Source organism: Pygoscelis adeliae, unplaced genomic scaffold (assembly GCF_000699105.1).
Source record: "Pygoscelis adeliae isolate BGI_AS28 unplaced genomic scaffold, ASM69910v1 Scaffold88, whole genome shotgun sequence".
NCBI classification, from domain to species: Eukaryota; Metazoa; Chordata; class Aves; order Sphenisciformes; family Spheniscidae; genus Pygoscelis; species Pygoscelis adeliae.
In genome coordinates this window covers 4,181,564-4,203,356 of record NW_008825616.1, presented here as the reverse complement: position 1 = coordinate 4,203,356, position 21,793 = coordinate 4,181,564, and the positions used below count along the sequence as shown (strand labels likewise).

The window sequence follows — 21,793 nt, the reverse complement described above, 5'->3', positions numbered from 1 at the left end:
AATTTATTTAGCAGAGTTCATCAGTAGTTCATCAGCTCTGTTTGCACAAGCAGGTGCCAGGGCAGTCAATAAGGAGTCCTATATATGACCTAAAAAGAGGAGAGGGGGAGGAGAGTGCAGAGATGGGTGATTTTACTATCTAACACGGATGTGCATTAGCAGGAATAAAGTCCCTGTCAGATTAGGGCAGTGACTATTACTGAAGGAGAAGTGCAGAAATTCTTTTTCCCAGAGAAGTATTACATGCACAAGTAACTATATTGTTAAAATTTTTTATTTGTGACAGTAAAGAAACCATTCAATACCTGATTGACAACACTTCTCTCTCCTGAAAACACTCATATGGTATCTGTAGTGTTTCTCAAGTATCGCTGGATTGTTCATTGCATTAAAGTGTAAACAGCTCCATTATTAGGAAAAAAAAAAAAAAAAGGAAGAAAAAAGAAAGAAACATTTCCATTGCTTACTCCTGTTAAGAAGTTCCCAACAGATCTTTAACAAGAAAGAAAAAAAGTCAGCTGGATTTTTACAATATAATGTGAAACAGAAAACTGACAGCTGGTTTTGCATAGTTAGCCCAGAGATTTTTAAGCAACTGCCCCACGCGAAGTCTCACCTGCCCTCCTCGCCCCACAAAGGCGTAACATCACAGCACCTTGGAAATCAGAGGCACAAACTTGTTTTTGTTTTACAAATAGGGCTGTGCGGTACTGTGTTTTATTAGTTTAAAAAGAATCTGTAAAACATAGGATTATGTGTTTGTAAATTATATAGCTACAGATTTTTTTTTTTTACACTGAAATTTCAAAAGCTGCAACATCAGTACACACCAGTGTCATTTAGATACTTTATTGTCCCCAACCAGTCTAATCAAAATCATGCTGTGATAAAGTGATTGCATACACTGATAACCAAATCTCTTCAGGTGTCGAGTTTCTTCCATGTATAACTTTGCTGTTTAAAAAAGATTAAAGGGCAAAACAAATAAGACAAATTATTCTTCCAAAGCTACCTAAATGAACACAGCAATATTGTACATTTGCTAGGATCTTCCATTCAAAACCTGCCACGCTTCCTGGTGGTTAACAAGTATTCTGCGCACAGCCCTAGTTTACAAATGGCAATTTAATCGTAACACTTCAATTGAATTTCAAGAATCTAAGGCATCCTGCCTTACAGCTTAATTTAAAATACCTATACAGGCAAAAAACCTTTTTTAACCCAACATAAAAGGACAACAGAACTTCAGGCCAGGCAGCATTTCTTTAGCTGAACAGAATGACCAACTGGAAAAGACTTCTTAATACTTCTATAATATCCAGGAATAGAATTGAAAACCAGGGTTTATAACAGCCCTGGTGACCTGCATGCATTAACTGCACTTCAAAATATGCAAAAGATTTAGGAAACAAGTATTTTTTCCTATTTTAATTTTTAAAATCTTGTATTTAAAATATAATCAAATACCCGTATTGCAAATTTTACAAACATTCCACTCATTATCTGACTTTATGGACAGAACTATATTGCTTTGTTAAAATCTAGAAACTCTAAATATATAGCGTATGTATATTCACGCAAACTTAACACTTGAAATTTCAAGTACGATGATAGTGTCAAAATAAACAACTATGACAGTTTGATCCCTTTGGCCAAATTTGAATACCCAGGGAAGTCCAAACCTGACTGCAGAGCACTCCAAGTTTTATTTCAATGGGAATGAGTTAAAGAAAAAAAAAAAAAAAATCATCAGAAGTTATAGAAAATACTCTTAAGATACTAGCAGAGATCAAAACTGTTGCCAAGTTTTTCGCCTTTGTATTGTCACCAAGTGTCATTTTAATGCTGTACTAAGTTAAAATAAGTTTTTTTTTTTTTTTTAATTTGTGGACTTCAAGAGCCAAAATAAACAATACAGAACAAGTACGGTTGTACAGAACGTCATCAGAACCTTTCTTCCAGAAGCTGGTGCAGAAGTTCAGTTGTCCATTATATGTGGATTTTAAAACAATACAAGACACTTTAATAATCAACATTCATTCACAGACTTAAGGCAACTGGTTCATGAAATCGCTGCTTTCATAAATGCAAACTAATGACATGGTTCGTCTCACGTACAACAGTCCACAACCGTTAAATGGTAATGTCTCGGGGGGGGTATTTATTGTCTCATTGGAAGATTGTTTGGTCTAATGCTAGCGAGAAAATCTTTGAATTTTTTCAGCCATTCCTATCATACCTGCACAACTAACTACAACCTGAATACTTCCCTGCAATATGTATTTGAAGCCTAGAAGCTACAAACACAGTTGAAAATACTGCTCAGAGAACAACTTTTTGGCAGCTTAGTTTCATTATTCTGAAGTCAAATACAAAATTAAACAATCTTAAACTGAAAGTAAACGTTAATGGACTAACCAGAATCCATACGTCCTTTTTTTTTTTTTCCATTTTTTAAACAACGTAGGTTTTAAAATTTGACAGTTTTGTCTTTTGTTGTGGCACAGAATTATACAGTACTAAGGTAATGCCAACTGGTAAGAAAACAAAACGGTGATGCCGTACAGACTCACGAGTGTCACGGGACCGCCTCCCACATCCCTCGCTACGAGACACAGCGAGCAGCTGGTGCACAGCTGCCCTGCAAGGGGGCAAGTCATCTTTCAGTTTTATACTGCACCTACGACAATCTACTCACTGCCTGTGTAGGCTGGCCTGTCCTTCTATGAATGAATTTGTTAAGCTGCTTCACCAATGTTTTAGACAAGGATGACAATCCCCGTCCGTCGCAAAAAATTTTTTTCCAAGTCGTCAACACTTTTCAAGAAAAATGGAAAAGGCAAAGGGGGTCTACTATTCAGAATTTAACACAAGGCTACTTAGAAGCACCAACTACTTCATTTAGTTTTCTCTGATGACAGCCAAACATAGCTGTAATTTTTATGCTTGTAGATTTCTGGTCCGGAAAAATAATTGAAAGGTGACACTGGAAAGGAAAAAAAAAATAATATTGGTGTGCCTTGTTCTTCCAAGGCTTAAACCATTTAAAAGTTATTCTTTTGAAAGGGTACCTATGACACTACAGAAGATGCTAAGCAGGTTCTCAGATTCAGAGATGAGACTTACTCAACTCCAAAGCCAAAGGACCACTTTTAGTCTAGGCTAGTAACTTCTGCCCTTCTAGCAAGACTCAGTAAAGCTCCCCATCTGTACCTTACACCTTGAGGAAGAAGAAATACAAATCAGAGATGTGGGAAAAATACTTTTTGCATTTTTATATACCAAAGAAAGGAGAGGGCTTCATCCCAATTGAAAAAAAAAATTGTATTAAAAAAAAAAATCCTTTGCAGGTCACCTTTAACTGAGTTCTCTGGTATATCAGATACCGTAGGATTAATACATAGGGGCGGGTTATGAAGCCTGCATTTTACTTATTGCCCAAGTTTGCAGCTTACAGAAAATGTTTCATAGCACAGGCACAATGGCAAAAACAGTGTAACAGCCGATGGTCAACTCCATTTGGTGAGTATACAGTAGCAGCAATTAAAAGAAAAAAGTACTCCAAACAGCTCAACACAGATCCAGCTTACCCAGATGGGTTTTTTTAAGAAAAGAATCTTAAACTAATAAATAGACCTCCTCCCCATTCTCCCAAGATAATGGTTTTCCAAAAAATGAGAGGCATGGCAGTTGTGCGTAAGCAGAGAGAATAGAACTTCATCTGTCTAGAAGAAAAGGTGCTTTAGATCTATTAGCCACCTTATTTTCTCAATTCCATCATTCCCTAATACTCAAACAACTGCAGATATGTTCAAAACTGTGCCCAAAATCATATCAGTGAAACAACCATGTAATTAACCCAAATCACCCCTCCCACAAACGCTTAAACCTTCTGAGCATGACAAAATGTAATACAACTTAATGTCATTGTGGAGACAGGAACCCAGCATCTTTGTTTCAACTTTTTCCTTTGTTATATATTACAGTGCTCTATAAAATTTTTCCTTTTTCCTTTTAAAGCATTTAGACAATACAAGACTAAAAGATGTCTGGAAATACGTCTTATACAAAAATGAATTTTTATCTTAAAATAACATTCAAAAAGGCACTTCATTCTGTAAGAAAAAATTCAGAGTCAGGTCAACTGCTCTAAGCAGGGGGGTAAAATTGTCTGCATAGTGGGAGGGGAAGAAAGGGAGAGAAATTCGACTGCTGAAATACAAGCTTCTTTTTTGGCATGTTTTAAGAAAAGCTGATCCAGTAAAAGATGTCCATTTATGAAATTCATTAAAAGAGTTCCATTTAAAATAGCTTCTTTTTTTTTTTTTTTTTCCTTTAAAAAAGTAGTCTGAACACATGACCTTAGGAGTCAGGCTTCTGAAGGCTTAATAGCATCACTCATGATTGTCCGTGTCCAATGTAACAGGAAGATCAAGAGTAGCACTTCTGACAGGGGTGACCTCCCCAAAGCTTACATTTGAAAGAGCTGAAAAAGATGGAGACAGCCTCTAGCAACTGCAATCTAGCAGCAGAAGTCAGTCAAAGTTAAGGGCTACCTGTTGCAGAGTTTATGAAGCATACTGTAAACTTCTTCCTCTTTGCTTAGTCCTTCAAAGAAAGGAATAAGATCTAGCAGCTCTGTGTCTGTCATGTCATCAAACCAGGACTGCACAGGCACCTGAAACAAAGCAACCAATAAATATTAAGATGACTTTACGATGTGAAGAACATGTGAGTTTTGCCTGTGTAGATGTCCTGTAATACTCACTGCCACCACAGTAAGGCACGTTGCTAGTCATTAGCATTCCAGCGGAGTACCAGGTTCAAGTCCACATTTTCTAGTATGCAACATCAACCCCAAATCCAACCGTAAAACAGCTGACATGCAGCTGACCTTCTCCTACACGTCCAGGTAACCTACATGACCCAACACTGGGCAGCTCAATTTGCTCTGCCTCCTTGATATTCACAAGAGACTGGAAGGAAGATACAGGTTATGAAGCTGTACTGACACTTTATTTACAGGCAAGTCTTTTTTTCCCCTCTAAGTATTATCAGTGTGAGTCACTAAACATAGGCATGCAGCAACAACCCCTTCTGGCATGAGGCTGCGGAGGAAATATTTAAACAGCGAGTATAGAACAGTTCTCCGATTAAAATATAAGACCTTGAGATTGGGTTCAGAAAATAATGCATATAATAACACTTAAATATGTGGGCTGGATTTGGGGAAGGAGGTCTGTGTATCTTCACTATGGAAGTATACTGAGGTCTTTTAAAGACTATCTTGGATCTTGTTACAAGCTCTGGTTTCTGCAGAGACTCGAATATCAGTTAGCTAACAGCACTTTTCTATACATGATTAAACCACTCTGACAAGGCCCTTAATTTCATCTCCCAAATTTCTACAGCTCGTTATTTTCTTGGCACTGAATTCTGAGATACCAAATGATGATCTGGATCAGGTTTTTAATTTTAACCACGAACATAAATTAGAGCTACAGCTCCTGGTTATTATAAATAGCAACTTTAAACCATGTATGGCACCAACCAGAAAAATGTTTTCACCCAGTCATTTAGGGCATCACAGTATTAGGATCTGAATTTAAAAGCTGACTGCTGCAAGATAAATAGCTCACGTAAAAAAAATGCTATTCCGGAGAGGCAGGACCATGCAAAATGGTGTTCCTGATAAAAATTTCCTATGTTAATCTTAACAGTTCACAAAAAAAGGAAGCCTAAAAAACATGAAAGAAAACAATGCACAGCCTGGTTGTTTAAAAGTCAGTGGATCTAAGGCAAGTTCCAGCTTGCTATCCTGGCAGCTACGAAACAGATGTGAGCATCTGTACCGATTGCAGCAATGGATGGAGCAAGTGCCAGACCATTCCATCATAGTTTCTGGAGCCGATACGAAACATACAGTGAAAACACACATTGCTTCTAATTATTCTCCCTTCAAGTACTGTTGCCTGCCTTTTATCCTTATTCCTAAAACTTGATGAACTTGTTGACTAACATTTCTAATTATGAAGCGAGTTTTCACAAAAATACTTAAAAGGAGAAGCGTAACACAACAGGATCTCGACTTTTTTCTTCCCCTTAGCCACGAATACAGAACTCGGATAGTAACCAGTAAAGCATTAATTATCTTGTCTAATAAAACATTTTCATTCACACAATGAAAAAAGATGGAGTACCAAAAGCCGTTCAAGTAAACCATCCTTTCTGTAATCACCACTCCAATGAACAAAAACTATGCTGGAGGGCAGCTTCTCTTTTTAGAGCTAGGTTAGTTATTCAGGTTCTACACCGCCTGGTATTTCTCAAAACTGATGGACTTCATGCCAAAAGCTAAAACTGAAAGCAGATGAACAGTCATGACTACGACACGCTGTCAGGATCAGTTTGCCCTAGTCCTTCACCATTTGGCAGCGAATACTAGAACCTACCTGCAGTCTAAGAAAATACAGAAAATAATACAACTCAGCATTCTGAAAGGCTATTTTCTGAATCGGAAAGTCTGGGCAAGGATCAGAAAGATAAAGTTACGCTTGAGTACTTCGAATACTAAGAAAACTTACTGCATTTTCAGGATGGAAGATGTAAGATGCAGGAGAATTATCTACTATAATAACTTTACTCAGCTCACGTCCCAGTCGACTCAGATCCTTCACGTAATTTCCTCGGTGGAAAACACAGGATTCTCTAAAGAGCCTTGCCCTGAACACACCCCAGCGATCCAGCAAGTCAGCTACTGGGTCTGCATACTTAAAAACAGAAATTAGAAACATGAAGTTAGCAATGTGCAGATAAGGCTAATTCACAGAACTATACAAAGAAGGGACACAAAAGAACTTCAGATTAAATGCCCTTTCTTCATTTTCTTCCCTGCTCCTTGTTAATTAGCTTACATGCCTGCAAACCTGAAGTGATTAATAGAGAGGTAACGCAGAAGTAGGACGGTTATCGTTCTACAGAAGGCTAACTTGCACTCTAACGTTTTCTGTGATTTATTGATTAGGTTTTATTCTTAGGGCCAGCTTATAGTTACCCTAGGAGTTACCTAGAAGTTGATGGATCCAGTGATCTCACCTACCATTATCATAAAACCAGCCAATGCTAACAGAAAATCTATATGAAGCCATTTCCACAGCCGATTCATTTCCATGTGCCTCGGAAGATAAACTGCGCTGAACGCATCTCAGCTTGATGGAGCTTTTTCAAATGATGCCCTTGGAGCAGCTGGGTCAGTAAGAATTTTAAGATTACCAAATTGCATGATTGGGCCATAAAAGATCAGACAAAGATGTTATTGGGAAAAATACCCATGTACAATACTGGGAAATTCTCATTTTATATATAAGATGATACTTCAAGTGAGGCACAGCTTAGAATCCATCAATTGATATAAACTGTCCAAGGAAAAGTATCCAAATAAACCAGAACATGAAATAACCATGTACTTGAAAATGGTAGTTATAACGTATTTTTGCAGGATAGGAGTTACCATTTTCCTATATTTTAAACTGAGAAACAAAATTGATGTTGAAATCAATAATCTTTTGACTAAGAAAACTGCTAGACATCTAACTGCAGTATGAAATTGTTCCATTATTTAGGATTTTCATGACGTGACTGAACAGAACATGGTAAACAGAGCGCAGGGAAGAATCCTCTGGTAAGAAGGCACTACAGCAGATCAAACAGGGTCCTGTCCCCTTCCACCGTCTCTGCACTAGGTTGGAGTAAAAGCTTACTATGCTAGAGTATTATTTAGAAATAATCAATACAATTTTACAAAAAAAGAGAGCACAAATACAATACACTGAAAGAAGTGAAGAATTTAAGATGTCTACTACTGTAATGTCTACCACAAAACTACGTACGAGCTACTACTGCTACTGGAGACCAGAGGGCACAAAATATTCCTGTTGATGTTTCAAGCTTTACAAAGTGTCTAATTTTCTAACTCCAGATTGTTCTGTCAAGGTGCAATTGCAAAAATGTGTTTCCAATTTTCAGATGCAGTAAATTTCTGAATCACTGGTTGATCACGTAGATAGCGTTAAATACAGTGTATTTTATTTCATGCCCAGCTTTAATATACTGCTTTACTCACACGCTATTTGTTCTAATTTCTCACTATAACCATGGTAACTCGTAAGCCTTTCATATTGGCATTATGAGCAATGCATGGAGGCTACATTATGAGACAAGCCCATATGTGATGGTGTTACCATGGAAACACTTACCCACACACTAGCAGACAAAGTACACACTGTCAGACAAAGAAGCAGAAAAGAAGGGGAAAAATTAAGACAGTACCAACTGTGGAAATAATTATCCATAGAAAACCCAACCAAAAGTCCACTGACCAGCACAGTTAAGGGCTAATGAGATGAAGAGAGGAACAAACCTTGGCTAGACTGGCTGTGAAGAGTACACATTCAAAGAGCTCTCCCATCCTCTGAAGAAACTCATCCACATGTGGTCGTTTCAATACATAAACCTGGAATGATAACGACTATTTAGGTCAAATAGCGTTTAAGGTAAAAGGAAAGGAAAAAAAAAAACAACCCAACACGCTCCTGTAATCCTAACACCTGAAGAAACAAAAGTTAACACGGAAGCAGTTCAAATGAAATGCTGAAAGGGAAAAAAAAAAGTATACAAGATAAAAGTAGACATCCAATAGTGAGAAATTTGAATGCAGGGGCTGCCAAGACCCATGCTGATTATGCAATTGCAAATACTGTGCATCATCTGGAGTGATGCTTCTTGAAAAATCTCATTAAAGGCAAAGAGAGACAGTAGGGCTTCTCAAGAAGTGAGGATTCAGATCTCTCAACCGAAACGATTTTGGTGCTGGTGTCTTCAGTCCTGAAGAGCTTTACAGCAGGATAAATCCGATGAAACCTCTATGATGACAGGAATTGCACAACAGGGAACTGTTTTCTTCCTGTGGCTAATTCTTTCATTTTTTAAATTCCAGGCACTAAGTACCGTACCTCACTATGGACAGTTATCAGTCATCTGGCTCTGCAGAGAGCTTTCACCAAAAATCTTCATAGCACCATGCAGAATCTCTAGCAAATGCTGCTTTCAAATTTTAGTGGCAAAGTCTACAGCATCTTCTACTGTGACCTTGCCATAAAGATGGTAAATACTCAGGATCCCTCTCCTCTCGAGCAGCTTGGTTTCAGCAACGCTATATTGCCTTTTTGCACTGACAACCATACAGGCAGCTTGGCTGCCTACTGTCAACAACGTGATTAACAAATATTAGAGCCTCCTTGCCTTTCCTTTCAGAGCAAGCAAGATGATTTGTGTTCACAGAAAATACCAAGATAAGATAACTGCTGCTCAGAAAGCTTACAACTAGCTCACAATATACTGGGAAGCTGAAGAGGGGAGTCTGCTTGAAAAAATATTTATCTATCTTGTTTGCACTTAGATTAAAAGTTTGAGAGAAAACATTTGCAGCATTTTATCTTCTTCCTTTGGCAAGTAATTCTAAATACTGAAAATTAAGTGGAGAAGTCTGGCGTATAACTGAATTCAGGAAGAACTGCAAGACTGATGCAATTTCAGGAATTTCCTTCTTTGATATGTAGAACTAGATTAATTATATGTCTTTTACTAGATTAATATTAATAAAGAGGTAAAAAAAGTAAGGCACCCAGAGAGAAAGCCTGCAAGAGAAAAATACAGAAATGCCAGCTTGAACTGAAATGTAACAATTAAAGCCTTTAGCAAAAGAAGAAAATAAGTTGCGCAATAGGGACTTGAAATTGAAAACCTAAATCTGAAAGCAAAGTTTTTCATAAAACATATATGATGGAGCTGTACCTTAATGACCAAAGCAGAAATGTTAATTACTTTTCCACTTTACTTTAGCTCATAGCATAAAGACTTGATCTGCTTTAAGTTATTTCTATGAAGTTTAAACTATTTCTGGCCCCTCAGATTCAAGCAATACATTCAAACTTTGATACAGATAACAATTTATAACCCAGATTTGTTTTTTTTTTAAACAACCACAGCAGCACTTAACCAATAAATTAAATAAATGTGACATTTTATGAGTTAAAGACAGTTAACAGATGTACTTCAACACCGCTCTTTCCAGATAACTACAGCAAAGTTTCCTGTATTTCACTAGGCATAAACCAAGTAATTTCCTCTCCTATAACAGTGCAATTAATTTTTCACTTAAATCTTACTACACAAAGTTGTTCTGTAATATTTCCTTTCCAAATTACATCTTCAAATTTTTAAAGACACAGATAGAAAGACAGTTGCAGTCCCTCTGCATTTGGGTACCCAGAAAGAGACTATCCAACTTGCCAGTTACAAGAGGAAACACAGCAAGTTTGTGCACAGGATGCAAGTTACTCCTTAACCCTACAGTTCTTAAGAAGTTCTTAATTCTTTAGCCTTAAATTATATTCCTTCACTTATTTCTGAGGGCACAAAAGGGACACCCCAAAGTCTTAAAGTCATTCTGGGATAATTAGTGCTGGAATCTAGTACTAGTTTCCCTTTTAAAACCTAGTGTTTTCAGCCACAGCAAAAGAAGTCTCCTCTTCGCCCTCCATCCCTATCTATGCCTCTGTCGGTGAAGTATTTCCACTTGGAATGTAACTACAAACTCCAAGCCAAGGATATGAACTTTACTGCTTGCAACATAACCCACCTCCTCCATAAAGAGAGCAGACAGTAAATCAACCCAGTAGCTACAGGCTGAGAGCTCCTTAACCACAGGCTTGTGGACAGGAGTGGGCTTATAAAAGCAAGTATTTGCAATATGCGCTCTTTTGGCAATTTGTAGGTCTCCTAATACTGCAGCTAGCCGGTATTAGCTGCAAGCACACAGCATTTTTAAGTTGTACTGTCTCCATCCTGCAGTTTAGATCTCCTGATCCACCACAGAGCACCCTCAACCTCCTCTGCTTGAGTTTCTCTTGTTGTTTTGCCTTAAATCTTACCTATTGGGCTCTGGCCAACAGATTCGCTCCTCATTTTAAATGCCTTATTAATAATAAATGCAATCTCTTAGGATGAGGTCTCACCAAATTTTTCCCTGAATTCTCTCCTTCTCTAAAAAGCCCCAACTCCTTCACCCCCCCTCCCTTTATTTTTCTTTCTTTTTTTTTTTTTAACATCACTGGGTTTTTTGCAGAACAACATGTATTAATACTCTGGATGGTTATTCTCCTTGAAGTTTTTTTGAGAAGTCCTACTTAGATCCTGGAAGCAACTGCAAGTGTACTGGTATCCTGGGCTACAAAATCTCTTTGGTTTACTGCACATAAAAAGCTTTCTTCAGCTGACAGTGCAGCTCTTTTCTCCTCTTCCTCCTCATTTGGAATTTTTTCCCCTTTACTTTGTTAGTGGCTGGACTTGCATCTCAATGCCGCACGGTTATTTGTGGCTTGGCTTTTTCCTCTGTTGCCTGATGTCTTCAGTTTAAGTCTCTAGACTAACTGGCTCCTGGCATTTTTCTGAGATTTATACGCTGTCTTCAGGGCATTAAAAAAACCAAACCAACCTCCAGTTTTTCTGTGTTGTACGCTCACTAATTTCTTCCTTATCACAGTAAGAATTTAGGATTACAGTCTTTTTTTTAATATAAAATGAACATCACTCTTAAAATGTTACGGCACAAACCAGGCACTAGGCATGTTTTCACAGGATTCTGTACTTACAGCTGCTAATGGCAGAACACAAGTAATTATCTTTAATTGTTTTCAAGCGTTTGGTATTTCCACATACCTTTTCTATACCTCAAAGCAGTCTTAAGCTAAAAAGACTCAGTATTTGTAAACAAAAAGAGAAACCCAGCTCAATTTCAATCAATTAAATAGGACACAAAGAATTGCCTTTCAAAACCACAATTTTTTGGTTTCAAAAAATTATTTTCTTAAGCAGTTTAAGAACTTTCATTATTTACAATAATGAAATCTTCAAGTAGTGACAAAGAAATCTGCCCATGACAACTCAAGCTCCTGTAATCGCCTGTTTCACGGGCTGGGTGCATCTTCTTTAGAGCGAGCAGAAAATAACACGCGTCCTTGAGCCTCGTCTTTCTGGTTCACACAGTGGTGGTTGCCTCCCAGTGCAAGTAACCAAGAATAGGCCAGCTAGAACGGATACAGCCTATCCTGGATTACTTGAACCAGGCCACAGCCTTCTGTAAGAGAATTAAGGAATTTTGCCCTTTATAGAAAAAAAGTTTATTATTCGAACAGCATTTCCCCCCCACCAATAAAAAACATTTTGTACATTACATTCGAAGTATAATGCCAAGTATTTCTTTAGCTTTCAGCAACTAAAAATAAGCAATTGCTAACTGAATATTAAAAAAAAACACCTTAAAAACTAGTTTTACTCATTTAATAAACAAATTACACTTAAGAATGAAATTCCAAGTAACACCAAATCAAACTCTTCCTGGCTGCCCTCTTTACTCTTTGAAACAGATAGCAAGGCACAAAGGCATTGCAAGTCAATTTGGATAAAAGACACAGAACCATCGTACCCTAAAAATCTTTACCCGTTGGGGATTAAAGGTATATTTAACGCACTGTTTCCAATCCGGGGGTTGTGATCACTCTGCCCTTGTTAAATGGGAAGCACGCTCCAAAAGAGAGGATGTGTTCTTGCAGAAGTTACGTCAAGGGTACCAAACAGGTTGAACATCTTTCTCCAGCCACTACTTTCATCCTCAGTAAACTTCCTCTAAAGAGCACTCTCAGTTGCAACACATGTCACTGGACTTCCCACAGTTTCTCACTTATAATTTGGTAGAGCAGGGGACCAGCTCCAATTTCCTTTTATTCAGAGAACCGGAGAGAAATGAGAGAACTGGCCAGAAGAGTGTCAGCTTGCATTAGAACTGCCCTTTTGTATCTGTGCCATCATTTCCAACACAAAGCGTGGAATTCATCTCCTGTAACTTTAGCTGCCCTGTAGACGGGCACAGTCTCTGCAGGCATCTGAAGACCCGTAACAGAAGGTACCTCCACACATGAGTTATTTCCTTGTAAAATAAAATGACAAATCCTTCCTAAAGACAAGGTAAATTAGGCTAGAGAAAGAAAGATGGCAGAGGGACAAGGGGTGTTCAGAAAAGCTATTTTTTAATCTAGGGAAGCTGGTTTACCCAAGCACCCTTTAAGATGATGTTTTGAATTGTCTTCCCTATAGAAGAACAAGAATCTCTCTGACCTTTGGATTATAAATGGCATAAGGGAAAATAAACTCCCCAAACTAAAGACAGCCTTTTTTGAATGCCTCTGTTGCACAACAAAAACTTACAACATTTACCATGAACAAAGCTTGTTAGATAAGTCTGTCTCAAAACTCTTTCAAGCATACAGCAATTGAATTTGCCACAGCTTGTATTTTTGGTATACGAGATCTGAAGAATCTCATATAATTTCAAATTTCTTTCTGAACGGGCACTTCTGAAATGGTCTTCTCCATTTGTTTTCCATGGGGTTCTGTCTAAGGCCGAGTTCAAGTACAACAATACTCTGTCAGACAATCTCCAGCTCAGTAACATACCAGGCTTACTGGTAAAGCAGGTAGGGATACACCCTATGGACAGTATGGTTCCACAACATTTCACATATCCTATGATATTTTAAACAGGTAGAATTATTTCCCAATGCCAATGATTAATCTTTGAGTATATAAACTGCTTAAGAAAATGGACAGGCATTATACAGATGACAAATTCTGATGGAAAACAAAAAATTTTTGAGATCTGTTCAGTATGTGCTCTAAGTGAATAAAAAATTACAGGTTTGAAGTGGGAACCTGTTGTCAAAGCTCTACAGCCTGTGTTAATGCTCAGACTAAGCCAGAACATCCGCTTTCGCCCTTCAGATTATCACAGTTGAATAAAAAAAGATTGGTGGATGACAGTACATTACTTTGCCTGCAGAGGTATTACAAACACACGAACCCAAGACTTTGCCTGTTCTGTATACCGTATAAATTACCTCTACTTCCAGGATCACAAATTCCTTACAATTCACTTCACTTCAACTGCGACTGAGATTTTCACCTATTTTAGAGATTAAGAACTTGAAATAGAAAGGGATTAAGCAATTTCCTTGAAAATTACGCAGGAAGTCTCCAGCAAAGCACAGTCAGAGACTAATTTCACTTGACCTTCTCTGTCAAGAGCAGCCTTCCTCCTGTTCACCGTTAGGGTAAGGACAAATCCACTCCCTTTGACCAGTTGTTTTTGTGGGGTTTTTCCCCCACATGCAGTCATCTTGAGTGCCTAACTGCATTACATTTGGTGAAGAATCTGAAAGCTTGCAGCGGGGAACGGAAAAGCAACAGGCTTTTGAAGTGCTTGACTGTAAAGCCCAAATAGTCTTTTATTGGGTTTTGTTTCAAAACGTAAATATATAATCTTGACAAGCTAAGTGATCACAATCCTAAGCCATTCAAAATCATTAGGCAACCTATTTTATTCCCTTTCAAAAGCATTCTAGAAAGTTTTAGGAGAGAAAATGTCTGCATTACAGCACCAAACACAATTAAAGCCCACATCAAATGAGGACAGACAATATCACAATAGAAATCTCCCAAAACATCACTTATGTATTTTAAGCATTCAGCTCTGGTGAACGTTACAGGTTTAAGTACCCTAGATATTGGATTTTTCTACATAAAACAGGCACAGTGTAAAAACTGTCAAAGCAACTATCACTTTAAAACACGTTTCAGTCCACTGACTAATATTTAGTAATTATTTTAAGTGACAGTTACATGGATGGTTTTCATAACAGGAAATGAAACAAAACTATGAACTAACTTTATGATCTATCAATTGTTCCAAGATGAAAATATGAACATATTAAAATAATCCATATAAAAGACAACTTTTCAAAAATTGAAGTATTTAAAATCTCCATTGAATCACATCCAGGGAACATTTGCAACTCAGTAACTGCATTATCTTTAACTTACAACAACCAATAGAGGACATTTCAAACAATTTTCAAGATTCATGTATCAGAAAGGCTCAACTTCACATTAACCAGTAAAACCCGTCTCCAGCAATAACTTTAATGTCTGTCTGAAAAGGAAAATTTACGGCACTGTAATTTATTTCATTCAACGTTTTCAGAAATGACTACTGATTAAAGACACCAAGCTAAGACACATGAAGGGGACTGACTTTCAAATTATGGGTGTTTTGCATTTACTGAAAACCATTTCAGAGAGTCCTAACTGAAATTCTTAAAGAATAAGACATAAAAATCAGTCTCCTTGCAATTTTGTCCAGACCTTTTAAAGATGCTTAAGTGTATAAAAAGTCCTATCAGAGCAACTTAAATTACTTACAGGAAGAAAAGGGGACAGAACTTAAACACAGATTGCCACAAAAACTGAAGAAATGTCTGTTCTTCCTTAATACTTTTATAAAGCTTTGTCCATATGAACTACCAACAGACATTAAAGCCAACTTATGTCCTGTTTGTCCATGGAGGGAATGAGAAATGCAGTATTCAAGTAGTTTTTTCTGGGCCTAGCAATGTTTGAAAACCCATCCTTAGATCATTTCCTGTTTGAAACCATTTTAAAATTGACAGAGTGTCAAGTACTGAAGTCCTGAGAGATATTCTGGAGAACGGAAAAAGTTAAAATCGAGGCTTAGGAGTTAGAAACTACATAGCTGATCAAACATGGTTGCCTGTCTGGACGATACATTCCAGAGTACACAGCTTTTGTATTTTGCAGAAGGACAAGTTATTGAATGTAAAGCAGCAAATGGAAAAAGATAATGCTCTGGGACACTGAGGACAGTTCCACTACTGGAACAACGCTGAAGGAAAAAGAGCGCTTACCTGATGTATGGTTCCATCAATTTCAACAGGAACGATGAAATCAGCATTGCTAATTGGCTAGAAAGAATGACAAGGAAAGAAATCAACGTTAAAGATAAGATCATTAGAGGGAAAATTTCAGAGGCGTAAGAGAGAAGATTACTCACTTTTGAGGAACAAGTTAATAAACACTATTGACTATACAGATCCACTCTGTGTGTGCACCCTTTACACACACAAGTCAGAAGCCTTGCACAGCTGTATTCACCAGATACTGCACTTCCCTCTTCTCTTGTATTTTTAAGCTTCACACAATGTAATACGCTTCACTGCTTGAATAACCCCCACTACCGCTGAGTGTGTTTACCAGGGTAAGTATCTATTTGGGTAACTCTTTCATCAAGTCTGTGTGGATGATGACAAAGAAATTCAGCTACGTGCTTCACATATTCTACTTTGTGTCATCAATTAGTAATTAGTTAAAAATAAAGACAGTGGTAAAAGTAATATCTAATGTTTATATTTGAATATAAATTCTGCAACAAGACTTAAGTTGTGTAGTTAAATGATTCTCAAGATGTGATACCTCAAGAACATGCTATACCAATCAAATTACTCATGTAAAACTGCATTTTAATTCAAAAGGGAAGAGCACGCACACTCTGTCCAAGTCCTTGAATCCATTTGTCTAGCCTGTTAAATACAACTTATTTCTTACAAGTTACTGTGAAAAACTGTTGGTGAAGTAAAATTACTTTGGAAAGCAGGAAAATGTCCTTGTAGACAGTTTAAGAGTACACAGTCTAATCTTGGCTAGACAGTAGTGGTAGTTGGGGGACGCACAGCTAAGAATGTTTACTAGTTCAAATGGACATCAAACTTGGCAGGATCCTTTGGTACGTCATGCATTATGTCTGTGATTAAAAAAAAAAAAAATCATGTAAACATGCCTGGCTGAAGTTTGTAACTCACTCTATGATCCGCAGCTTGGAAATGGCTGAGATACAGAGCTGCCAAATACAGTTTTAACAGGAATGATTAACAGACAATATGCTTCATGGATAACAGCCTAAAATGAAGGCTGGGAGTAGTCTGGCTGGTAACTGGCATTACTAAAGCTGGAAAACCTCTTCACTCAGCTCTATCAGACTTTCACAGACTTTCCCACCTGGTTTTCTGGATCAGCCAATAGACTGATCTTAAGTACCACCAAGGAGCACGTCCCTGAAGAATCTGCGAGACTAGAAACAGCCTTCAAACCCACACGGGGGGCAAGGGGGTGCCAAGAAAGCCCTGAAGCTGCCCAGGTAGAGACCGAGAAACAGATCACAAACTGGTGAGCCTAAACAGGTGCTCCGTGAAAAATGGTAGGAAAAAGGAATCCTGCAGTATTAACCTGATAGCATCACTTTGATCTCATTCCCTGGAAAAACGAGATTCTAATTCCACTGTTAAATGACCTTCCTGCAAGGAGAGCAAAACGACCGCAAGAATTTATACAGAGGGCAACACCTTCTCTCAGTAGCGAAGCAATAAGGAAGATGTTTTGATCTGACATCTGCAAGTACTGCATCAGAGGGCAAATGAGAAGCTACACTGAATCTACTTGTCCTGACCAACCAGTATTGGCAACCAAACCTCCAGAGCAGCTGATGCTGGAAAACTCCATTCTGTTGATGACTGCTGCGTTAGTATGATCTAAAGAACTCCTCAAACACCCGCAGATATAATCTGAATGTTTCTTTAGCTGACATCAAGCAATTCGCAAGATATACCCCCCTTCCTGCCTCTGAAAAAGGCAGAGGCGAGGCTCCCATCTGCTACCTACACGAAGCCCCTCAGAGAGAGAAGATACTCTGCAGCATCTCTAATAGCCGGAGAACAGGCACACAAAAATATTCTGAAGCTTCACCTTAAAAGAAACCCAAATGAACTCTCAATAACTCAGCCACCAGAGTTTTCAAGTGGGTGCCAGCTCTGTGCATACTTTGAGAAGACTTGCACACACCTGAAGAATTTATATATGCATGGTGCCCTTAAGCAAGATAAATATTCTGTACCAGCAGAAAGAGAATAGGTCACTGCAAGTTGCAAAGGTTTTGAAGTCCACTGATGGTAATACAGCTATTACTAAACTTTCTTAACAGGAGCAACAGCAACCAGATGTGAGAGAAAACCACATTCTGTTTAGACAACCTGATTTTTACTAACAAATGAAACTCACCCTTAGACTTTGTAACACTGACCAAACTACTCTTAACTACATATTTGCTTCCCCCACTTATACTTTAGGTACTATGCAGCTTTCTTGTTGGCACAAGCGATAAGGAAGAGAGCATGGACTGGGGTTCTGTGCTTCATCATGATGGGAAGACAGGCGAAAAGTCTGCAACAGTTTGCTGGATAAAGGTTTCTGGGGTTGCACACACGAAGCACGTACATGCCTCGAGTGGGAACCACAGAGACAGATCGTGGAAGAAGACAATGTATTTCCATTGAAAATCTTTACTTTAGTTACAACTGTTTCTGTTTAATAAAAAGCTTCAGAGTTTTAAATGTTCTAAAAGTGTTTCACAGCCAGTTTTGAATATGACTACATTCCAGACTTGCATGTGGTTTAATTCATTTTATACAAAACCATGCTTACATCTCCTTGATTTGATGATTTATGATTTTTGCTTCTATTATTGTTTTATGATGGGAACGATAATATAATGTCTATCTATTCCTTTTTTACTCTTGCCAAAGCACCCCAAACTTTCTTCCTTTAATATGAACTTAACATGAAAGACTAGTACCTCCTTACAGCTTCACAAATATGCAGGGGCATAAAAAGACAAGAATTACCCTCCTTCAGATGTTGCTGCTTTCATAAAAGAGCACTTCAAATACTCTGCCTCTCTGGTTGTGTTAAAAAAAAAAAAATTATCTGCATTTGAAATATGAAGCCTATTTCACAACAGAATTATGAATTCTGTTTTTTGAATAAAGCCTTTTGTACTAAAAATCACAAATTTACATACACTTTTACAGCTTTTAAGTGGGGACCTGCCTGGGTAGAGCAGACATGTTTCAGTGAAAAAACCAAAAAAAAATACAACTAAGAGAAGCTGCAAAAGTAACTTGATTATTCAGGCAGAGCAGTGTGCATATAGGTGTTAAAAACCCTGCTCTTCTGGAAATCCATCGTTATTTTTGATGACGGCAACGGCCTTACTTCAGCTGAAGTATCTCCCTTTATGACACAAAATCCAAACAGCACCTCTGGACAGTGCCCACCACTAAACAACTAAAGCCATTTCCTCCAACACTTGGTTTTCTCTTACATATTCCCATCACAGGGCTTCACGTTAAGATAATGCCATCGTAGCTGTAAGACACTAATACTGCAGAAACTCCAACATTTGCCTAACACTATTTACTTCACACAAAAAAGGACCAGTTTTCTTTTCCTAACACAAAACACTATTCAGTGTTCAAGATTAAGTAGAATAATCTTTTGATTTTTCTTAAATATCTATTTAACATCATTTAAAATACCCATTAAATATCATTTGAATAAATGGGATGATTAAAACGTGCCCACTAAGAACGCACTCTGCAATAAAGGCAAACCTCAGTCCTACAAGAAAGGATTTACATTATGTCAACCATCAAACGTATTTCTTTAAAATGGTTTTAAAAAAAGAACTAATAACCACCTAAATTGAATCTCATTTTGTTTCAAAAAACAGAAAAATCACAGTACAAAGTTACCCACAGCATTCAGAAAACAAACTTTTATTTTTACATTTCAGATAACACTACGCCTAATACTTCATTATTTTTATGTAAATTTAGACTTTTAAATTCAGCTTTCCCCTCCTATTTTTGACTCTCATTTAATTAGGAAGACATGGTCCCTCCCTTCCCAATCTGTTTCTAATCTCCCTGAAAAATTCTCAAGTGCAAGTTCAGTCTGGGTATAGAAGACAAGGATTTGGCACTGAGGTTAAGGGGTTCCTGTACGCCACCACAAATAGTTATAAACCATTAGGCACAATAAAGACAGAGAAGAATCTTAGTTTCAGTTTGAGGCACAGGAATATTTGTTCTAGTATCTCCATATAAGTTCTTCTTTAAGTCAACAAAGACAGGCGATTGCCAAATTCTAACCACAATGTGAATTATGGTTTGCATATTTAAATGCTGGCAACTCAATACTGCAGGATTAAAATGTTGAGTTTATTCTAACAGTGAAAAATGGAGTGCAACCAGAACTAGAAGACTATAAAGTTGGTGGTATCTCTAGCTTGCTACTAATAAGGAAACATACTATTGATTCTAAAAATTCTCCAATATCGAAGTTTAAAACTAGCACATGCTTTATCATGTCTGACATTTGCTAATGAGAAATACTACCACTATTATGAGCCAATTTAGGTTATTTGTATTTCTGAATTCTCCTATTCTAAATTTAGCCCTATTTAAACAATAGAAAAATACCACTACTTCCACCACATGCTGAAATCTGAAGGGTTATAAAAGTTGCTTCTAGAAGATGACTGACTCATCAGCAACAGCTAAATACTATTCGCTTTCCTGTTGTGAAAGTTAAATACTTAAAGACACTTACTGCGATCGGGACAGCAGCCTGACACGGAAAGCAATCTTGTCTGGCAACAGAGCACAGCAACCACTGGTGCCCAAAACCTACTGGTTTAAGGTACATCTACCTAGCGTGAGCTGTGCTGAATTTCCATTCTCCTAGACTAACTACGGCATCATTTAAACATCAAAAATGAAACCATGGTTTCAGAGCAACAAGGCTTGTACCTGTTAACATACAGGTCCTTGTTGGAATAGTTACCATTTAAAGCCATAAAGTCAATAACCATTCAAGGCCTTGTTGCAGTCGGTGTGACTTTCTCAGAATTAAAAAAAAAAGAAAACAAAAAAACCCCAAAAACCAGCAATGTCTCTTACTCCCCTTACAGCTAAATTAGGATGAATAATCATAGGAGTAACAGTGAGAACTACAAGGCATCCTGGGAGAGCCTGTAAGACTAGTTAATGTGTTAAAAGGCTTAACAGTTCCTACAGCATTCACCGACAGATTCAAGTTGCAAGAAATCACTTTTGAATTTACTTACCTTAAATGAACTGTGCACTAAAGTTTCATCTAAATCAATGACCACACACTTCTTTCCATAGTCTGATGCTGTCAGTTCTGGCAGGAGGTATTTAGCTGGTGGCTAAAAACAAAAAGAAAAGAGGAAGACAACAAAAAAAAAAGTAAAATCTCTATTGAAGGGGCCCTCTTCTGCCAACATTACTATTCTAGTAGTTACTGGGAACTGAAATACATGACTCAAAATTAAATGTTTTTCTGGGCTCATCGCAAGTACATGTATGGAAATTAATGGCTCATGCAATACCCGAACAGACTAGTTTTTTTTTTTTTTTTTTTTTTGAAAATGAGAGACTTGTTTAGAATGATCTACAAAGCATTGGAAATGAAAATAGTAAAACACCACCACTAGCTAAAAAACAACAGTAAAAAATGGGACGTTGGATACAGTATCTTTTCCAGTGACCCTCTTCCTAATACCTCAGTTTTGGATGCTGTTGTTATCCTATTCACAGTCAATGCCATTTCCAGCCATACCACACTGATGGACATTTACACCAATTGTTATTTCTGTTTGCCATCAAAGATGCTAAAGTGGAGAAATCAGTCCTGAAGGAAGAAGCATTACTAATTTTATCTTCCAGGACATGTCTCCACTCTCATTTTTACCACTTGTGAGGGTGCTGGCCAAGAGCTTTCATGCGGATTATGTTCCCAATCAAGGTATTAAAACTGCAGTACAGAACCTAAACCAGGCTCTTCTACAGTACGCTGCCCTTACTAAAAAATGGTACCAATTACGTGAATTGACAATTTTTCTGAAAGCAAT

General features: G+C 37.6%; 1 protein-coding gene across 3 annotated transcripts in view; it reads right to left on the bottom strand.

Moving 5' to 3' along the window:
- Positions 1–260: 260 nt before the first annotated feature.
- Positions 261–21,793, bottom strand: part of CTDSPL (CTD (carboxy-terminal domain, RNA polymerase II, polypeptide A) small phosphatase-like) — an 82,982-nt gene continuing 61,449 nt past the window's right edge. For all 3 annotated transcript variants that reach the window (XM_009333299.1, XM_009333300.1, XM_009333301.1), the window contains 5 exons: positions 20,987–21,088; positions 15,876–15,932; positions 8,420–8,512; positions 6,585–6,770; positions 261–4,678 (listed from right to left, as the gene is read on the bottom strand). In XM_009333299.1, the coding sequence (XP_009331574.1) occupies positions 4,553–4,678; positions 6,585–6,770; positions 8,420–8,512; positions 15,876–15,932; positions 20,987–21,088 (564 nt within the window). In that variant the 3' untranslated portion in view covers positions 261–4,552. The remainder of the gene's footprint in view (positions 4,679–6,584; positions 6,771–8,419; positions 8,513–15,875; positions 15,933–20,986; positions 21,089–21,793) is intronic.